Source organism: Ursus americanus, chromosome 17 (genome assembly GCF_024610735.1).
Source record: "Ursus americanus isolate L20-20 chromosome 17, mUrsAme1.1.p, whole genome shotgun sequence".
Lineage (NCBI taxonomy): Eukaryota > Metazoa > Chordata > Mammalia > Carnivora > Ursidae > Ursus > Ursus americanus.
This window is the reverse complement of record NC_142143.1, coordinates 3,967,338-3,988,500: the sequence shown is the minus strand read 5'-3', so window position 1 is coordinate 3,988,500 and position 21,163 is coordinate 3,967,338. Positions and strand designations below refer to the sequence as shown.

The 21,163-nt window shown below is 42.7% G+C and overlaps 1 protein-coding gene and 1 long non-coding RNA gene across 2 annotated transcripts in view; both read left to right on the top strand.

The window, feature by feature from the left end:
* The window catches only part of ATXN10 (ataxin 10), a 165,661-nt gene that overhangs the window by 67,362 nt on the left and 77,136 nt on the right, over positions 1 to 21,163 (top strand). Inside the window, exons 8-9 of the mRNA XM_045779755.2 lie at positions 7,283 to 7,391; positions 9,287 to 9,456. Coding sequence (XP_045635711.1) covers positions 7,283 to 7,391; positions 9,287 to 9,456 — 279 coding nt within the window. The remainder of the gene's footprint in view (positions 1 to 7,282; positions 7,392 to 9,286; positions 9,457 to 21,163) is intronic.
* On the top strand, positions 9,463 to 19,818 carry LOC123780704 (uncharacterized). The gene is made up of 2 exons (XR_006776490.2): positions 9,463 to 11,058; positions 11,782 to 19,818. It is a non-coding gene; the product is annotated as an uncharacterized LOC123780704 (long non-coding RNA).

Sequence of the window (21,163 nt, the reverse complement as noted above, 5' to 3'; positions counted from 1 at the left end):
AGCACGCATACTTGAGATGGGGAAGGAGCAGATGGAGAGGAAGAGAGAATCTTAGGCAGACTCCCCGCTGAGTGCGGAGCCTGATGCTCGATCTCAGGACCGTGAGGTCATGACCTGAGCCAAAATCAAGAGTCAGACACTGAACTGACTGAGGTGCCCCGGGGTATATGCAGTTTTAAAGCTTATGGTATAGGTTTCTAAATTGCCTTCCGGAACGTTTGTCTCTGTCATTGTAGGAGATGCCCAATCGTACACCATCCTGGCTAGCTTCTTCAAGTCATTTTTTTGTTTTATTTTCCTCGAGGCCGCCCTGGATTATTCTGGTCTTTACTAAGGGGATGGAAGCATTGATACATCCTTCACACTTGAGAAATTCTCTTTATTTTTGTCTGTCCCATCTTCCTTCCCTTCTGTCTTAAAGTTAGAGTGGTTCTTTCTCCGGACTACAGCTCAGCACTAGAAAGGAATGGGTTTGTGATAACGACAGGAGAGATGAATCCCGACATACTGCCCGAAAGTGGCCGGACTAGAGAGTGTATCTTACCATTCCATCTCTGAAATTCTCTAGAAGACGAAATTTACTGATAGGAACAAAGCAGATCAGATGTCCCCTGGGGCTGGAGGTGAAGGGGTAGATCTAACGGTGGGGGATATGAGGGTACGTTTGGGCAAGAGAGATGTGATACATAGCGTGGACATTGATAAATCTCTGTATGGGGTGCACTCAAGATGGACGTGTTTTGTTGCATTAACACCGACATAAACGTTTCTGTGCCAATGGGAGTGATGGGTGGAGAGCGGCTGGGAGGGGCTGCCCTTCCACGAGACCGTCCACTATGTCTGGATCCATTCATGTTTCCCGGATCCTGTGTGTGTGACGCCATGAATCTCTTAACCCCCTCATCCTTCTTTGTGACTGTACCTTTTTCCCAGTTACTGTGCTAGGGGATGGTCTGTGCCGTGTCCTACAGACCACGTTGGTCTCTGGTATCTCGGTTCTCATTTCTGTGATTGGAGAGGGCAAGTCTTGGCTCACTGGTGCCTTTCCTTTCTGGAGATAGATTTGCCTCTGTTTCCAGCAGGAGGAGCAGTGAGCTGTGCTTCAAAAAAGTTGTAAAAATCGATCCTCTGGGAGACAGAAAAGGAAGTAAAACTTAGTACTTGTTAAACCACAGCTTTAAGCTTTTTCGAGGCACTGGTGTTTATAGTATAGATGACTTCAGCATTGTAGTAAGAAATTACCTGTTGGAACTTTTTGTATTGAGGAAAATTTATATTTTTCTTTCAAGCAGTTTTTTTCTCTAAAATGGGAGTAATTACTACATATTGAGAGAGAGAAATTTATAGACAGTTCACTTTTTAAAAGATCATCGATTATGCGCCTGGGTGGCTTAGTCAGTTAAGCGTCTGCCTTGGGCTCGAGTTGTCGTCCCAGGGTCCTGGGATCGAGCCCCGCGTTGGGGTCCCTGTTTGGTGTAGAGTCTGCTTCTCTCTCTCCCTCTGACCCCCCCCTCATTTGCTCTGTCTCTCAAGTGAATAAAAAAATCTTAAAAAAAATCATTGATCTATACAGTCATGACTTGTGCATATCAGGGTGTATGTGTTCTCTTTTAAGTTAGATGTTTTTTTAAAAAGCCGCAGTAGTTTTTAAGGTGACCTATAAACCCAATATTTAAATATACCATGTACCCAGTGGTATACTGAAGCCGGCCTATACAGACTTCTGAGAGTCGATTGTTAAATATTTAGAAATCTGTGAGCTGGCTGTGGAACTCTCGGTAGCTCGAAATCGGCCATGGTGGAAGTGTTTCTGCCGTGGAAATCAGCAAAGGCTGCAGATAAGGGCTCTGTGCTCCTGCCTCCTTTTCCCTCTCCCCGCAGCCAGCAGACCAGCAAACCTCGTTTACCCAGTTGTGATAGTCTTAGGACAAGATTCCCAGTAGGGGTCTCCTAATGCTGTGACCGAAAAATTGGAGTGAAGATCGTCGTCTTGGGATCATCTACTGTATGCTTATGTGATTGTTTGGCTTTAAAATCCTGAGGCTTTTTTTCATGTCTTCCTTAATAGAAACGGTCTCAGGTTCTCACATTAACATACGTGTTTCTGTCTTTGGTATTTTTTGTGTACTTGTTCCCAGTTTCTGAGAACGTTTTTGTCAGTGCTGATGTGCAGCTTATCCTGCAGGACGTAGGGTTCAGTTCAGCTTTATCTCGCTTGGTCTTGTCGCTTGTAGGGAGTCTGGGCTGTCCTCTGGAAGTTACATAAATTCTTTTTAGTTTTGTATTTTCTCCTATTCATCTATTATGAGAATCATCCTCAGGGGGTGGGTTTTTCATTCTGTTTTATTCCTTGCATTCCCCAACTTACGTTGTAATATCTGTTAATATAGTAGATATTTAATAAATATTTGTGGAATAAGAAAGGGTAATCTTTCATTCCACAGACTGATAAGGGATTAAATATTTGTATTGTGCAAATAATATTTGCTTATTAAATAAAAAAAATTCACACTGAAGTCCACGTGAAACAAAAGTCCTCCTTCCCCGCCCAGCCACTGTCTGTTTTCTACGGACATATCAGCATATACTTTTTTCTTCCCTCTCAGGGTTTTTTATATGTGCACACCTGTTTTTTGTTCGCCGCTGCTGCTGCTGCTTCTGCTGCTGCTGCTGCTTCTTCTTCTTTTATAATACTACTTTTTTTAATCTTCAACTTCTTTTATCACCTAGCCTGAAGTGTCTCGTACATCTTTCCATTTTAACACATATGTGCCTTCATCTCCTTCTTCCTCACAGTCGAGCAGAATCCCACCAGACAGAGGAGATGGAATTTTCTCCTTTGCTCTCCATCAGTGTACACTTGAGTTGCTTCCAGGGTTTTCCTTAAACCTTTACCGATAATGCTGTAGGTAGCATGGGTATCTCTGCAGTTTTGGACAGGTAAATCTGGAATTGTAAATTCCTAGACGTTGAATTGCTGAGTCAAAGAGTCTGTTTATTTAAAATGTTTAGAAATACTTTCAAAGGCCACACCAAAAGAGCAGGGGAGTAGATGAGTTTATAGCCTTTCACTGATCTGATTTAATTCCCATTTCTCTGTACCTGTTTTCAGTGTCCAGCATGTTAATTTGTTTTTCATATTAGGTTACCTTTTAAAATACATTTATACATGAGCATTTTCAGAAGATTAATGTTTTTGTCATATATACAGGAAACTTTTCCCCCCGTAGTTAATTTTTTGTTTGAATTTATTTATGGTATTCTTAGCCATTTTGAAGTTTATATTTTTGTTTTTAATCTAGTTGGGCTTACCTAACTATCCTTATGGTTTCTGAAGTTTTTTACATATTTAGTAAAACCATCACCACTTAGATTGTGGAAATATACACTTGTGTATCCTCGTTCTTTCAGTACTTGGTGCACATTTTTTTTTTAAGATTTTATTTATTTATTTGACAGAGACAGCCAGTGAGAGAGGGAACACAAGCAGGGGAGAGCGGGAGAGGAAGAAGCAGGCTCCTAGTGGAGGAGGCTGATGTGGGGCTTGATCCCAGGACTCTGGGATGACTCCCTGAGCCGAAGGCAGACGCTTAACGACTGAGCCACCCAGGCGCCCCTTGGTGCACATTTTTAACTGAATTTATTTTTGAGCAAGGAGGGAAGTATAGATCAAATGAATTATTTATGTCTTTTGATGATCCACGATTCTGTAATCTTTGGTAAAGGACCACTTGGGTTTGAATCCTGATTTCCTCTATTACTGCTGTGTGATCTTGGGAAAGTTACTTATCCTCTGTGCCCCAGTTTCTCTGCCTGGAAGATGAATGATATTTTGATATAAGCATTTACTCTCCTGATCGATTCATAGTTAGCACTCCCTAAACGTTAGCTGTTAATTGTTGGGTCGATACCATTTAGTGAATGATCTCATCCTTTCCACTACTTTTAATGCTGCCTTTGTTGTATATTACATTCTTGTATATGTTTGGATCCATTTCTGTTTCTGACATTTTACAGAGAGAACCAGTGAGATATAACAGCTATCAAAGAATTCAGAGAGCTGCGTGTTTATACGTGATGAAGGAATGCTGGAGTGATCTGACCCATAGATGCAAACACTGGTCTGTGCACAAGGCAGTAATTACTTGCATTCCAGCCAGACCCAAGTAATCTACATTTCTGTGGACAAGACTCATTTGCACTATTATCACTTTTCTACAACTTTTAGAATATTGTGAAATAGTTCAAAGACACTGAAGAGTGAAGTTAGCCCAGACAGGTGATCTGGACAGGAGACCCCTCTTTCCCCCCTTCTGCCCACTGCAGAGGCTCATTCCTTTGATGTGTCTGTGTCTGTTTTCCCCAAGCGCCTGATTTAATGACTGTAGTTGTGTAATGCTTACGAATACTAGAAGGGCATCTCGAATATTCCTCTTCATTTTTAAGAGAATCATTTTCCTGGCTTTTTTTTCGTTATTGGTTTCCAGATGCTCCTTAGAAACAAAGTATTAATAAAAGGATTCTAATAATTAAAATTGGGAGTGTGTTAGGTAGAGCTAGATTCATTTTCTTTTGGGTTTATTTCAGTTAACATCACAGAATTTGGGAGCTGGAAGGAAACATCTAGATGATCTCTTCCAACCCTCTAATTTTATTCTTATCTTCTTATCATGGAACATTTCAAACAGACTGTGCGAAAAAAGCATCCTGAAACCCCGTCACCCATGTCAGCAGCTCTCAGTTCATTACCGCTCTTGTTTTATCCATGATCCCAACCCGATCTTGTGGCAGCAGCCCTGGATTGAAGCAAAATTCCAGTGTCTCACCGATGCGTTATTTTATACGTAACTTTAACAGATGAGGAGTCACACCCAAGTCAACTACAGTTAGCACACCTAAAAAATTAGCAGTGTAATTATGATGTCAAGTAAACAGTACTCAGATTTTTCCCCATGATCTAATAATTTTGTTCAAGTTTATTTCTTCGAATCAGGATACAAAGGCCATACGTTGGAATCCGTTGTTGTGTCTCAAATATCCATTAATGTATATGTTCCCCTTCCTTGACCCTCTTCTTTTCTTTCCTTCCTCCTTTTTTCTTTTGCTAGTTCTTTATTGAAGAAATTGAGTCATTTTACTATAGAGTTTTCTACAGTTTGGATTTTGAGTTTATCTCCACGGTGGAGATAAACTCTTCCTCTTTTTCTTGCATTCCTGTGACTGATAATTCCAGAGATCTGTTCAGATTTGGGTTAGGTTTTTGTGTCTTTTTTTTCCCAGTAATGTTTTATTGTTGGTGATGTGTGCTTTCATTGAGAGGCACATGGTGTTTGGTTGTCTCTTTTGTGATGTTAGCAGTTGTAAAGGATTGTTACCATTCATTCTTTGGGGGTTGCAAGATGGTGGTATTTTGACTCCTTTCATTTAGAAACTTCTCCTAATCAACTGTTAGGTTATACAAGGTACATTTTGATTAGCAATCTTCGAAGTACTTTGAAGTACATTTACTTCAGAGTAATGAGTTGGTTTTGTGGCATCAGCAGTGAATTGTTTTGATTTCATCACTGTTGTGATGTCATGGTTTTAAAACCACCTGATTTCTTTTCTTTTTTTTTTTTTTTTAACATTTATATACTTATTTTAGAGAAAGAGCGAGAGCAAGGGAGGAAGCAGACTCTCCGCTGAGCATAGAGCCTGACATGGGGGGCTCAATCCCAGGACCCTGAGATCATGACCGGAGCCAAAACCAAGAGTCGGACACTTAACTGACCTAGCCACCCAGGCGCCCCCTGGAACCACTTGATTTATTTTCAGTCCGTTTTAGCTGTAATTCTTCCTAGTTTTCTGATGTGCCGTCGCTGGCCAGTGGGAGCCTCCTCGGGGTGCTTCTGTTCCTTCTGACATGGTCCTGATCGTCTGTCACAGCCTTGCTTGCTGTCTGGCATGACAAGGTATCCAGGATCACCCCCAGATCTAACCCAGTCAGCCACTTCTCGAAGGGGGCATGGCATCTGCAGATGACAGTCTGGGCAACTGCGCGTTCACAGAAGGGGGTGCTGACGCTGCCCGACACCCACGGGTTTGCTCCGGAGTCTCTTGAATGTGGCTCTGATTTCAACCTTCTCATCCAATATTTCCCCTAACTGGTTAACGAGCAAGTGAAAGCCAGAGTAAAATTAAAGATACAAGGCATTAAAAATGTGTGTTGTCAGTCAGTTGAGCGTCCAACTCTTGATTTTGGTGCAAGTCATGACTTCTGGGTCATGGGATCGAGCCCTGTGTCGGGCTCCACGCTCAATGCAGAGTCTGCTTGGGATTTTCCCTCTCCCTCTGCCTCTCTCTCTCCCTCTAAACAAACAAATAAATAAATCTTTTTTAAAAAATGTATGTTGTTTCTTGTGGTTTCTTTTGAGATTTCAGAATGGTGGATTAGAATATTACCTTTAAATCTCCCAACCGGAGAACAGTAAGTACATGTTGAGAATTAACCAAAGGAAGTCGTTTATTTTTCTCTTGAAGAATGTTGTCTTTATGACCTAAATTTATAGCATCTACCACATTTTGCCAGATAATGTGCTTTTTTAAAAATTAGGGTCAAAATCTGTACAAAATTGGATTTTACCATTTTATTCAGATTACCTAATACCATATAGTTGGTAGCTGGTAGTTTCTTATTCATTTGGTCTACTTGATATAATCAGTTATTGAGTGGTTATGTGAACTGACATTTTCCAATAATGTTATCTTTTCCAACCTTGGAAGATACTGCATAAAGGTTTATATTTACCCAGAAATAATGCACGTTCTTGCAGCCAGAGTTCTTTCAACCACAGCATTTTACAGGATTCCTGTGGACAAGAAATTAATGTATTTCATGGGATAGTTGTATCTTTAAAGTAGAACTTGCTTGCTGGGAATGCTTTAAAAAGAAAGTATTTGCATAAATGTCATGTACGTAGCTAGTAATTTTGAACATTTATTCCACTTTTGGAAGGTATTTTTGCTTGAATAAGAACTTTTCTGACTCTTCACTCCAAGAAGACACATAATGACACATAATCTCGCGTTCTTGATGGCAGATGTTGCTGTTAGTGAAAATGATTGTTCACGTACACATTTAATACTTCTGTTTCGTCCTTGGTCGTTTTGTTTTCTCTCTTTGGATGCTGTCTTTACTGGCACCAACTCTTTAATATTTTTTGTCGTACTCCGTTCTCTTACATTATTTATAACAGTTGCGAATCATTTAGCGTGACTTAAAAGTCATGTTTTCTTTTTCTAGGAGGCGTTGGCCACAATTCGGCTTCTTGATGTCTTGTGTGAAATGACTGCTAATACTGATCTGCTCAGCTATCTGCAGGTTTTTCCTGGCTTGTTGGAAAGAGTGATCGGTGAGTGAAGTATCCCACACGCTATTATTTGTAATTAAGGAATCTTTGGCTTGTCTCACCGAAACGTAAGTCCAAACACAGATCCTTAATTTTCATTGTGTTGGTATATTTTTGAGATTTTTTTTTGAATATTTCTTGAATATTTTTTTTTCTTGGGAAGAATCACTGTGTTTGGTAGCAGCTCTGGCTTCCGCCCTGTACCTGCTGTCTCACTCAGGGTGCCTGACCGGTAGACGAGAATACCCCTGCCTGTCGTGCACGGTGTACGTCGTGGGTGTTTCCTTGGTAGTGTTGTGGGGATGTGGTAGGAGGTTTGTGATGATGGCGGTTGGGTGATAGGGGTAGTTTCAGTGATGATGATGGTGAGTTTTAGATTTGTTTTCCACATTTGTTAGTATATTTTCTCCAATTTTAAGGGGCACAAAGAATAGCGCCTCACCCGTAGTGATTATGTATTCGATTCTTATCCATTGTTTGGAACCATCTTTGCTAAAAAGCTGTCAGCAGACTAATTCAGGTTGAACCGTTCCTTGTGGTTAGCCATGCTTGTGGTGCTGTTACTCCCTGCTCGCTCTTTTTCCCTTTAAAAGAGGATTATACTCATTATGGAGTTGCATAGGCTGAGAAAGATGAATGTGTATTGAGGTGGGTAGTTGAGTCAGCAGCGAGCTAGAGAAGATCTTTAAAATCTCATGTGAGTGTTTGATTTTGAGTGCAGTGCTTTTAGTGGTAATTAAAATAAAACACCGCAAACCTGGGAAACAGAATCCCTTTAGAAGAACGTGTGTTTGGAGCCAGGGCAGACATGGGTTGTCATCCCAACTCTGCCGAATTACTGACTTCCTGAGCTTGATTCTTCATTATAAAACTGAGAAAGCGATACTTGCTTTTTTTTTTTTAAGAATTTATTTATTTATTTGTCAGAGAGAGGGAAAGAGAAGGCACAAGCAGGGGGAGTGGCAGGCAGAGGGAGAAGCAGGCTCCCCGCTGAGCAGGGAGCCCGATGGGGGACTCGATCCAGGACCCTGGGATCATGACCTGAGCTGAAGGTAGACGCTTCACCAGCTTGAGCCACCCAGGTGCCCCGATACTTGCCTTTAATAGGTTCATTGAGGGTATTAAATGAGATAATGTGGAAACACTTAAGTACAGCTTCTAGAAGAGAATCTATTTTCATATGCTGTCTAGAGGCATTTCATAGGACATAATAACGTTACTTCTTTTGAATGTAGCCAGAATAGATTTATGGAGAGTACATGTTACCTTCCGATTATCTGGACAGTGAGAAAAAAAAACAACCTACTTCTTGGTTTCTGTCATACGGCTCATTACAGAATAGGTATTGTATTTTAGATGTAGCTGACTGTAGTTGTCACCTGAGTTTCTTCATAAGGAATTTGGGATTGGAAATCTCTAATAAGAAAGATTGCTGAAGGTGCCTGGGTGGCCCAGTTAGTTAGGTGTCCAGCTCTTGGTTTTGGCTCAGGTCATGATCTCCCAGTTGGGGGCTTGAGTGTCGGGCTCCATGACTCAGTGCGAAGTCTGCTTCCCCTTTGCCCCTCCCCTCATTCACGCACATGCATGTGCATACACGCTCTCTCTCTCAAATAAATAAATAAATCTTTCCAAAAAAAAGAAAGAAAGATGGCAGAAAATTTTTAGCTAACTTTGTGGATAAATAGAAAGTCCAAGTTGGGATAATCATTATGGCTTCTCTCCCCAAAACCAATGTCATGAAAAAATTTCAAGCAAAAGAAGAGTTTTTTAATCATTAAAGGTACTCTACCTTTACTTTCTTTTAGTCCATTAATATAAGTTCGATTCGTATATGGAAAGTTAGTACAAAATACTAAAAATTTTCTTATGGAAAATAAAGTTTACTGTTTTCGTTATAGATCTTTTACGACTGATTCACGTAGCTGGCAATGACACTGCAAACATCTTCAGTAGCAGTGGCCGCATAAGAGCAGAGGGTGACATCTCAAATATGGCCGAGGGGTTTAAGTCTCATCTCATTCGTCTGATTGGAAATCTGTGTTACAAGAATAAAGACAACCAAGACAAGGTAAGATTATTTCTTGGCATGTTTCATATATATATACGGTTTCCTTTAGAATATGATATTTAGAACTTAGAATATATACACGTCTTGGAATGGAAGTTTGAATGTTTAGAAGGTCGCTTGAAAGAATATGTATGTGCACATATTCCCAAGGATACGCGTCCTAGGTCATGTCTGTTTATATCAGGGTTTGTGTTATTGTAATGTTGCCTTGTATTTGTCCTTAGTGCGTTTGAGCCAGTCTCCTTCCTCATAAATTGTCAATGCTTGTCCTAAGTCAGTGCATTGAAACACACTCTTATATCACGTAGAGAACAGTCAATAAAAACAGGTATTTGACGTACCTGGAAATTTTCAAACACATGGTAGACATTTAATAAATAATAGTCATTATGGACCATTATCTTAATAAAAAATCAAAAAACTTGAATCTTGACCTACATTTATGGATGATAGCATCGTAAGCATTTCTTCTATTTTGAAATTGATCGATATTTAAGTATTAAATCTTTGGAAACTCAATAGACTGCCAGTGGAAACCTCTTTTATATTGAATAGCTTAGGGGTCACTGTATTGATAACATGAGGAGGTGATAAAAAAGATGGCAGGAGAATTGGACCACATGCTTACCATCGAGCTAGCCTGCTGGTATTTTCCTAGAGTTTTTCTTTGGGTGGCATTTGTTTTGCTTCATCAAATACCAAATATATGTGGTAGATTCTGTTTTTCCAAGATGGCTGCAAAAACACGCCTGCAGTGTGACTTCGCCATTGTCCCCTCAAGGATTAGCATTTGTTTCTCCATTTTCTTCAGTCCGGAGGACTAAAACTCTGTGGCTGCTTTGAATAATCCCATGGGGTGGGCGTGGTCCTGTATCGTTTCTGATAGAGCCCTTGATTGGTCTGGCAGATTCCACTGCTAGCCTCGTCAAAGCCGGTTAACCATGTCAGATGTGCAGATCCCCTGAGATCACTGGGCCGTGATTTGCTCAGTCTGCATGGAGAGAAGCCCTGGAGGGTGAGATGTCATGAGGAGAGAGAGAGCTGTGTTGGAGACGCCAAGGCAGCAGACCTGTGAGCCGGAGACCATCTTGGCAGGTTTTCGGGTAGTTGCGCAGTTCCTTAGTTCCCTAGTTATATGGCTGATGCCACGTGAATTGGGGACAGCCTGCCTGATAGAGCCCTTTCTGAACTTGTGACCCACAGGATTGTGAAGGATAGTCCAAAATCAGGGAAAAATAAGTTGTGTGGGTTCTGCTTCTGTTAGCCGTCCTGTAAGCTGCTGTTGGACTTAACCTCCTGCAGATAATAATTATAAACTCTGGACAAAAGACAGCTGTGTGAAGATAATCAAATTTGACACAGACAGGCAGATTCTGGAATTGATTTGCCCCTGGGGAGAAGGGAGTGGTACAGTGTGTGCTGTGCAGGACGCTTAAAACTCTGAAAGAAAATCTGCCCTCCTTTCGTCTTAAAGAAGAAATGGACAGTTTGGAGTAAGCCCAGCCATTGGAAAGTGAAGGAGGGACTCCTGGGAAGGAGAAAGCAAGCCCCCAAGGCTGTGTATCAGCTGTCTACCTCCATGTGGATGCCTGAATCACACAGGTAGGGCAGGATCCAAGCAGCTAAGCTGAGGGTAAACTAATTGTACTGAGTTTTGAGCTGCCACACCAGAGTTGACAGTGTAACTCCAACCCAGACAATTGCCCGCTAAAATCAAAATACCAACATTCTTTAGAGGAATATAAGAGAATCCAGAGTTTCCACAGCATAGCATTCACAATGTCCAGGATAGAATTCAAACTTACTTTAAGCACAAGAAAATATAACCCATTCTCCAAGAGAAAAAAGGTAATCAAACGGAGAGTACAATGACACAGATGTTGGGTTTAACGGACAAAGATTTTAAAGCAATGGTAACTGTGCTCTCAGGGATGTTAAGGAAAATATGCTTCAAATGAATGAAAAGATAGCCTAAGTCAGCAGAGAAATAGACACCAAAAGGAGAACCAAATGGAAAATCTAGAACTGAAAAGTACAGTGTCCTAAATAAAATGTAAAAATTTTACTGAATGAGCTTGACAACCTAATAGAAACGACAGAGTAAAGGGTTGGTGTGCAGGGAGATAATAGAAATTATCTAGTCGAAAGAACAGAGAAAAGATTGAAAATAAAGCGGTCATCTTCTGATGCTCAGTTTTGGCGGAGTGGTATGCTGTGCAGCATTTGATAGTTAGAATGCTTTCTACAGGGCATGTCCCAGATCCAAATGCCAGATAACTCGCTCTTATGTGTATACCATTTCTGCTCCTCCTCGTTTTCAAACAGGTATGAGTGGAAGACTACTGATCCCCTCCCCACCCTGGAAAATTACTGGACCGATTTTTGTAAGAGAAAGTTGATAGAGAATAAAGCACTTTGCCTTTTTAATGACCAAGACTGCCTTTCTTGAGGAGCACAAAAGAGGTGGTTTTTCTTGTGTTTAACTATTCTTTTGTTGCTAATTTGGATTGGCCTCTTATAGGAACAAAATGTAGGAACCCTTAAAAGGCTTATGAAATGACTCCCCAAAGTCAGGCTCAGATTGCACCATGAGTAAATATGGAGTGAACCCAAGTGCTGGTGTGGAGGTCACCGGGGCTCGCAGGAAGTCGGGCTGTGATATTTCACGTGTGCAGTTGCTAATAGCACTGCTGATTTCTGAGCAAACATTCTCGAAGGTATGAAGTTCATTCTTTGAGTGTAAGAAAGCCTCTGTTTCTCCTACTCTCTTACCTATGCCAACAAAATGCCTTACCTGAAAGCGTGACTTCTGGGATTTGTTTGTCCTGCCAAAGAATCTGCCACGACGTCACAATCTTACTCTGCATGTCCTGGAAGTTTCTGGATTCTTGTCGCCAAATCCTGATTCTAGCTGGGTGTGACAGACCTTGCCCTTGCCCATCGGTGCCTCAAAGGATAGAGGTCACGTGCTTTAAAGATGACTTCAGTAACAATTTTAGAGAAACAGATGAAAATGTAGCGGGTCTTTTTCACCAGGCTGTTAATTCTCATTGTCTTGTCCAAGATGACTGTCCCACTTCTACCCAAATTTCGGCCCAAAGGGAAATTTTGGCTCTGCCTCTGCTCTAAGACTAAAAATTTGAGTTAGGGGGATTTTGTATCTAACCGGATTTAGTTCATCCTTCACCCGAAGGAGGGTCTGATGACCTGTTTCATGTTTACTGTGTCCCAGCGTTGTGCATAGTGACTACATGGATTAAAAGCTTGGATCTTTGTATCAGCCCCGGGAAGCAGGTTCTGCTAACCACATTTAGGAGAGGCCGTCAAGTGGGTGAGTTGCATTGTCCAGAGTAGAATTTAGATCTGTCTGACTGAGCTCCTGGGCCTGTGCTGTCTCCCCTGGACTGCAGTGCCTCTCATTTAGGGGCTTTCGGGGGGTTTGGAGGAAGAAGTCAGTAGACTTCCTGATGGACTTCCCACTGAAGATGCTGGAGGCTGGCGTATCTGTGTCTACGAGGCTAGCCAGGCCCCTTCCGTCCTCTCTGCGTTCGAGTCTGGCACTCCTGGGTACTCACGTCTCTGTCTCTGACTTATCCATTCATCAAATGTGCATGTTTCCAGCTGTGGGGGGTCTGTTGATGGAGAAGACAAACCGGTATCTCTTCCTGGGAAGGTCCCACTCTAGGAGCACCTAGGGACCATCCTTGCCTCTGAACTAGGATCCCAAAACGGTTGGCTGGTTGTCCTAGAGCTTTGCGCGCTACCGGTTGCTCTGAGGTTTGATCAGAAGCCGTGTCTGCGCAGCTGGGTCTCTGTGTTGCTTCTCTGTGTCCCTTCATTGATCGTATCGAATGTGGTGCCCACCTCCTGGATGGCGCCCTGACAGTTGGGTGGCCCTTTCTGTTACAGAGGTCTCCTCATCCACATTAGTTGGTTAGAGCCTTAGGACACCTCTGTGGAAAAGGCTGAAAAGCCATCATCATTTTCTAAATGAGAAGACCAAGGCTCGGAGAGACTGTGATTTCATTCCACTAGCGTTTATTGAATGGAAACCACTGTGCTGCGTGCCCTGGGGAGACAGTCACCGTAGTAGGCCTGTCAGAGTGGAGCAGGTGAGCGGTGTGGTCCTCTGGGCAGGCTGTGCCAGCAGTGCCCTCAAAGCAAGGACGGGGCTGGACTGCACCATCATGATGGGAAGGGTGATCCCCCCCTACTGGGTTTGTGTCTTTGGGCTGTATTTAAGGGAGTCAGACGTGTCTGGCCTCAGATGAAAAACCTGCTCAGAAATTTCTTTGCCCAGTTCTCCCATGGATCTTGAACTCCTAAGTCTGTGCACGTGATGAGTCGTAGTGTTTCCTGGATTGTAAAGGAGTAGCTGGACTCCCCTTTCGCAGCTCGTAGTAGGGAGCTGTTCCCAAACACTTGGTGACTTCTATTCTTACCTTGTATTTTGTGCTCGACAAAACACAGTATTTCCTTGCTACATCTGTACTGATTAGTTTACTTTTAAACCTTTGTGGACCTGAAATGGAGATTCTGTTTTGGTTTCTATTGTAAGAAGCACATGGGTATTAATGCTGTAAACACGAAGAGAGCATTCTTTGGCTTCCTCTTTGTTAGCCTAAGGAATGCACGGAGTGCTTTTTTTCTTCCCTGTTCTCCTTTCCTTCACTATTGTCAGAAGTGCTTTAAGTGAATTCTTCATGAGAGGAAAAACCAAACATGGTTGCTATTTTTTTCCATAAAAGGTGATTGTATTTTTTTTCAGAGTGGATAGGCAAATGAACGAGTTTGTCTACCTTCATTCCCTGCCCCCCCCCCCCCCGAGAAATTGTATTGACTAATAAGCTGGGCCGTCCACAGTTTGGGTTATCCAGTCCATTCTGCCAAAAGTTTTGTGTCGATGCTGCTCAGTTTCTTCTTTTCCTTCTCCTCCTCCCTGATAGAAAAGACTCCCAGCATTCACACATACGTTTGAGCCCATGTGTTCTAACATATGCACACAGCAAGCTTGTATTACAGCCGTGACTTCATTTTAAAAATAAGTCTGTAGTGTACAGAAAAGTTCAGCATATGAAGACTGTAAGCTGTGTGTGGTCAGTTCCGAGTTCCAGGTCGGAATTATCTATTACAAAGGTAGGTTTCGTTTATGAACCTGAAAAATCTCCAATATATTTTTCATTAAAATGTTTTGCCCTTTATCCCCAACATCCAAATTTTGCCTCCCACGTGGTAGACATTCAGGAAACTTTTCTCGTGTGGGAATTTATTTTTAAAATATTTGTTGAGTGTCCACTGTGTACTGAGCACAGTTTTAGGTTCTGGAAATATAAAGGAAGTAAGACACGACCCTGCTCTTCAAGGAGCATATGTTTTACTATAAAATTTCCTTATTGTATTTGCAAACAGAGACATGTAGTGAAAAGAAAATAACTTTACAAATGAAAAGCAGTGTTTCTCTACATTTTGGGTTCTATAATTATTTTTGAAAGTCTTTTATGTTTATGATGTATTTGAATATACTCTAACTTATTGTAATTTGCCTTATTTTTATTTGACTTACCCACATCTATATTATAGTGTAATATTGGCAAGGAGTTAGACGGAATGTTTTTAATCCAAAATTTAGACTTCGTAGATCTGAGTATATTTCTTTCATTAATCTTAAATAAAGTTTCAACTAAATTTACAATTGTTAAATATTCATAATGTGGTCATTTTTTCCTCTTTTTTTTGGGAGGGGGATGGGTACCCTCAGGTTTTCACATCTAGATGCGAGGGGTCAAGAGCAGGCAAACTATTAAACCCTTTTTTTAATGATTTCTGTTTGACTGGTTCTCAAGCAATGTCTGCCTATAAAATCATGAAGCTTAAACGATCGATTGCTGTTTCCTCATCATTTTATTTCGGTTGTTGCTCTTAGCGAGGGTTAGTACTTGTTTGTACTGTGCCCGTACTGGCTGACTCGTCAGCTCCCCAGGTAATCGATGGCTGTGCGGAGAAGTGAATGCGTGGCTGAGGTGGGATTTCCTTTGCACTGCTGTAAAGTGGGCCTTAGGCGCTCGCTCTGTCCTCACGCAAGACCAATGTCTGTACTCTTGGCCGGTGCTCGCTGGCACTGTGTGCACTTCCCAGCCCGTGTTCTTTACCCAAGTGACTCTAGCTTGGCCTTCAGTACTCAAGGTCAAAAGGTCCCTTCTCTACAGAACCTTCTCAGATCACTGCAGAAAGGCTTTCCACCCACGCTCTCCTCTCTGACTTGTACCCACTACTCTTAATGCCCTGCTTTATCCTTGACTTGTCCCCTCAGTTTCTGTATGTAAATACAGTACTGGTTGTGGGTTCCAGCATGTTTCCAGGTATATGTGTTGTTACTTACGGCTCCAGTGTCATATGCACATAGAAAGTGACCCATGGGCAAACATGCTCAGTTGATTTGGGCGTCACTTCCTTTACCTTAGCCAGCCCAGTTCCTAGTCCTCCCCCTTCCCCTCCACTAGGGGTTCCTCGCTTCTCCCTTGAGATTAATCTTTCACGAACCGGCTCTTCTAAGTCTTCCTGGTTGATAATGGCGTAATCTGCACTCTTTGCCAGGTACATACTTTTCCCCTTTTACAGGAATCTTCCGTACCGTACCTCAATGCCTGACTGCTTGGGGAATTCCAGGTAGGCTGTGGAAAACGTCCCGGCAGTGGGCTCTCCCATCGTTGCCCCCTCTGTCTTCACGTGGTTTGTCACATTCAGATCCACAGATATGGGTGATGCGCATACGGAAAGCTTCGAATCGTACAGAGAACCCAGACGGGACCTCGTGGTTAGGTACCCCAGATCTGCCTTGTGGTTTTACCACCTCAGCTGTGTGAGCTTGGACAGGTGATTTCACCTCTCCGAGTCTCAGCTCCTGCATGTGTAAAGTGGGGACTCTGACACCTGCCAGTGGGGCTGGAAGGAGAACGTGTTATCATGTATGTGAAGTGTCTGATCTCAGCCTCCGTTCTGAGTGGCTCTGGTTCGTGCCAGTGTCTCCCAGGGTGTGTATTGAAATAGAGGTTTGTAGGCAGCATTTCACAGGTATTTACAAAGTTTAAAGTAACCGTCACGTTCTGTATTCTGTGTTCGTCACTTTTCTTAATAGACGCAACTTTTTGGAGGAAGTAAAGTGAAGCAAATATGAGAACTTTCATTGGGACGAGAATCCTTTTTTTCCTTGTCAGTTTGATCATGCGTGCTCTCTGCATTGAATTTGTCTTTTGTTACTGTCTTGTAAAGAGCCCACATGTTTTCTGTGTGGATCCCTGAATCCGTTCTAGCTCACTTCTGAGAGCATGTTAAGGAACTCAAGTGACGGCTCTGTGGCCTGTCTCAGTGAGCCTCTGTGTTTTTCCTCTGTCAGAAACAAGTTGCACAGAATCCCAGTTTATTGATTTGAAGATTGAATGTATAGGCAAGATCTGGCTTGCTTAGAATTCCTCTTCTTTGTAATGTAATCCCAGTTCAAGAAATATGTCAAAATTCATAAATCAAGCTGTCACCATTAGTTTCCTGAACCCACAGTTCCTGTTACAGTAGGTGAAATTAACATTCCTATCTAGAGGACACATATCATGGCTTAGCTTGGTGCAGCTGTAAATTTTTTCTTTGTAAAGACCCAAAACCCCTTTTTGTGTCTCATCATAGAGTGATCAGCTTGTTCTTTTGCAGAAAAGAGGTAAATTATTTAAAAGGAAGAGCCATACTAAATATGTAAATAGAATGTAAGGATCTGTGTTTGTCTGTTATTTGACTCTTGCACACGAGCTAGGCCCCAGGCCTGTGTGTGGCTGCCGCCGCTACCACTGTCTTCCTCGCTGGGCTGTGAGCTCTTTGAAGGCAGCACGTGCCCAGTCTGGTGGAACCTCTGCCAGACAGCATCATGGACGAGTGCCCCATTTTACCAGCTAATCAAAGCTCGGAGGAGTTAAGTTCCTTGCTTGGAGTGACAGCAGCCTGAATGCCAAGTCCAGGACCACACTCTTAGGAGGGGGACTCCGCTGTTTCTCACTCACATAGAAGGGGACATCTCTTGATCTCTTGAGGACTGTCATTTGAGATCTTGGACCAGCTTTGTGTGAACCCTTAGAGTCGGCACCTTTTTGCCAAGCAGCACAGGGGGGCGCTGACAGCAGAGTTCTTCGGGACAGTGCTCCCCTTCCTTGGTTCTTGTGAACTGTCTTTGTCGTCTGAAGTGCTCCAGGCGAATGTGACCCCCTGGAGGTTAGTGTAGGGGACTACGTTTCTGGGGCTGCGCATTCTGAGACGCACCGTTTACCTATATCCTCCATACCAAAGGGAAGATATTGGGCAAGTACTTGTCCGTGGTGACTCAGCAGTTTATAAAAGCCTGGAATCCAGTTTTCTCAACTGCCACTCCGTTTTCTTTACTGTGCCCTGTGATCAGTTTCTAGACAACAGGGATTTATATGGATTTGTGTTTAACAGTAAAAACAATTATTTCACAGTATCCGTAACAAGAAATATCTGAGGCTTTAGGGGAAGGAAAACCAGCCACATAAACTGAGAGAAGTATCTTGTTCCTTGATGGAAAAGTGGGATATTATAAAGCTGTTGTTTTTAAACTCATTTATCTGTTTATGGCTACGCCAGTAAAATCCCACCGAAGGGAAAAAAAAAAAACCAGAATTTTGACCAAAAAAGCATGAAACTAATTGGGGAATTGTCTTAGCAATATTAAAATCTACTTTACAGCTAAAATAGTCAGCAGCATGCTGAGTGTATACGTTAGTGGAAGAGAGAGCATGTAGTTTGGAAGCAGACCCCTGGGAAGTGAGAAGCAGGCCTGTGACAAGGGGAGCCCACCAACCAGAGAAGAGGGGGAGCTTGTTTTACCAGTGAGCGGGGGTATTGCTTAACTGTGAAAGAAGTTGAGCTCCCACCAAAATCAAGTTGTGTTGATGAAGGAATAAAACCTTCTAGCTGGGATCGTGGCAATCCAGAATAGTAGTTCATTGGTTTTTCAGAATAACCCAGGATCTTTTATGGGTTAGAAATAACGAACATTATCACAGATTTGACTATGCCTAAGTGAGGAACTCAGCCCTGAACCAGCTTGTACCTGGTTTCTGCTAGATTGTAGGAGGCTGACCTCGAGCTAATTGTGTATCCTCTCTGTGACTCAGTTTACTCAACCAAAAATGGAGTCATCGTAGGACTCACAGCAAAGGGTGGTTGTGAGGAGTAAATTAGATAATCCACTTGAGACACATGCTAAGCTTCTAGTCGCAGTCAGCTCTATTCATACTTACACTTATTTCAGCATTATTATGTTATATTAGGAACAGCCTACTTTTCCATCAAATGGAAATGTTCGAACGAATTAGGGTAGTATACGCATCCGATAAAAACCATGTTTTCAGAGAGCGTCTGTTCTCTTGATACAGTCAGTGCTCAGGATAACGTGGTCAGTGGGAATCCAGAACAGGACATGGGACCGTGTGTAACGAGCCCTACTTTCATGTGCGTCTACATCATATGTGTGTATTTAAGGCACACAGACACGTATGCACGTGACAGAGTGACCCCGAATGACTATACTACAACATTAGTAGCCGCTGTCTCCGGGTGGTAAAATTAACAATGGGTTTCTTTTTTCTGTGCACGTATTTTTGTAGTCTTGACAGTGAACGTGAATTACTTTAATAATAGCAAGAAAGTGCTGTTAAAAAAGGAAAGGGGCGCGAGGCTAGAGGTCCTGGTAAGACGAGAATCTACATAGTTCATCAGTGGCTGACGCTATTCTTTCTTCTGCATGCCTGGTGGGACAGCATCTCAGGCCCTCCTTGGCCAGGGTCCGGGGCTTTACCAGTTACAGTTTCAAGTACATTTTTCACTGAAAGATTTTAAGAAGTAAAACATTCGCATAGGATCTGAAGAATATTGCTAACAAGTAATAGCCGGGACGGAGGTGGTAGGTGGTGTGTGAGTGCGCGTGGGAGAGAGAGGGAGAGAGAGAAGAAAATATAAAGAAGAAAATATTCTTCCAAAGTGCTGAACATTTTCCCCCCTCATCAAAGGAACGGGAATTTGAATTTACCCTGTGTCGTCAGGTGTTGGGGTTCGCGCCTCTGCCGAGTGCACGAGTGTCTGTTTTCTATTACATATCCCAACCTAGGGAAAGTCCGAGTGCTCTTGATATTGTGAAATGTCTTTATATCTCCCCAGGCTTTATTTCAGAAAAGTGCTCTCATTTCAAATAGTGGACAGTTCTCTCATTTTTTAAAAGAATAAAGTGACGCTGTCTGTCACACATCTGAAACAGTTTTGATCTTTAGCATATTTCAGGTTTTTTTCTTTTTTTTTTTTTTTCCCCTGGCAGCAACTGAAAATTAAAAGGATCAAAGCCATGTCCCTATAATGGGCTTGTTTTCATCAGGACTTGAAGGCAACGGTCGGACTGCCTCCCCCAGCCGCCTAAAAGCCTATTGCTTATCTTGTTCTGATAGAATTTAATTTCATACCCATCACATTCTAATGGACCAAAAATGATATTTAGTCTCAAGCTGTGGATTTTAGTTGGAATTTAAATCCGCTGCTGTGTCGCACTGCAGAGTAAAGTCAGGAATGATTTGGAGTCCAAGTATGAACGAACATGCTATTTGGCATAGTGGCAAGAGCTTTTAGCTCAGCGCAACAAATATGTGTCTGCCATATGCTGTGTATCAGCCCGGACTCCAGACACGGGGAGTGCAGAAACGGATTTGGCCTCGTGCTTCCTCCCAGGGAATGCGCAGTGTAAAGGGGGAGACAGGTGTAAAAACGGATCGTTCCAATGGTGTGGCGTGTGTATTCAGAGTGGTAGTAGAAGTGTTGTAAATGCTTGGTAAAGTGGCTCACCTTGGAGCTTCCAGAAGAGCCTCTAGGGTCGAGGCCTTCAGGGAAGGATGAGGAGCAGGCAGTGGCTGGAGGGAAGGGTTGGCCTCGTGAGCGGGTGTGCGGGTCCCCCTGCTGTGTGCTGGCTTTGGCTGGGGCCTGAGGGTGGGAGGCGGGGTGCAGAGGTGGCAGGGTGGACGATGGGGCTTTGTGTGTCCGGCCAGTGGGCTCTGAACTCTGCTAGAGGAGTTCTGTGTCCTAGTAAGTTCATTAAAATACCTTTCATCTCTGAGGGTGCTCTTGGTTCTCTGTCACGGCCACATATTCCTTCCTCTCTCCGTGTATTTTGTCTTTTGCCATACTTCTGTTCTCTTTCAGATTGTTCTATTATTTCTAGCCCTTGGGGTATGGTTTTCTCATTTGTTACCTTCCTACCCCAATTCCTCTCCCCTCCCTCCCTCCCTCCGTCTCTCTCCCCTCTCTCCTTCCCTCTTTCCCTCTCGCCCTCCTTCCCTGTGTGCTTCCATCCTGCTAAATCTTTTGTGTCGTTTAGTTCAGATTTACGATAAAATGTAAACACACCTTGGAGAGGAAACACCTTTTTTTTTTTTCTTTAAGTAGGCTCCACGCCCACCGTGGGGCTTGAACTCACGGTGCTGAGATCAAGAGTCCAACCCTTAACCGACTGAGCCACTGAGGCGCCCCAGAGGGGAAACTCTTGAAAGCCTTATTGGTCTTCTGCATATTTGTGTGATGTGTTTCTCTCTTTCCTGAGTGCAGACTCTCAAAGATGGTTAGGAGATCCCACGCTTAACCTCTGTAGTCGATCCCTGTGGTCTGT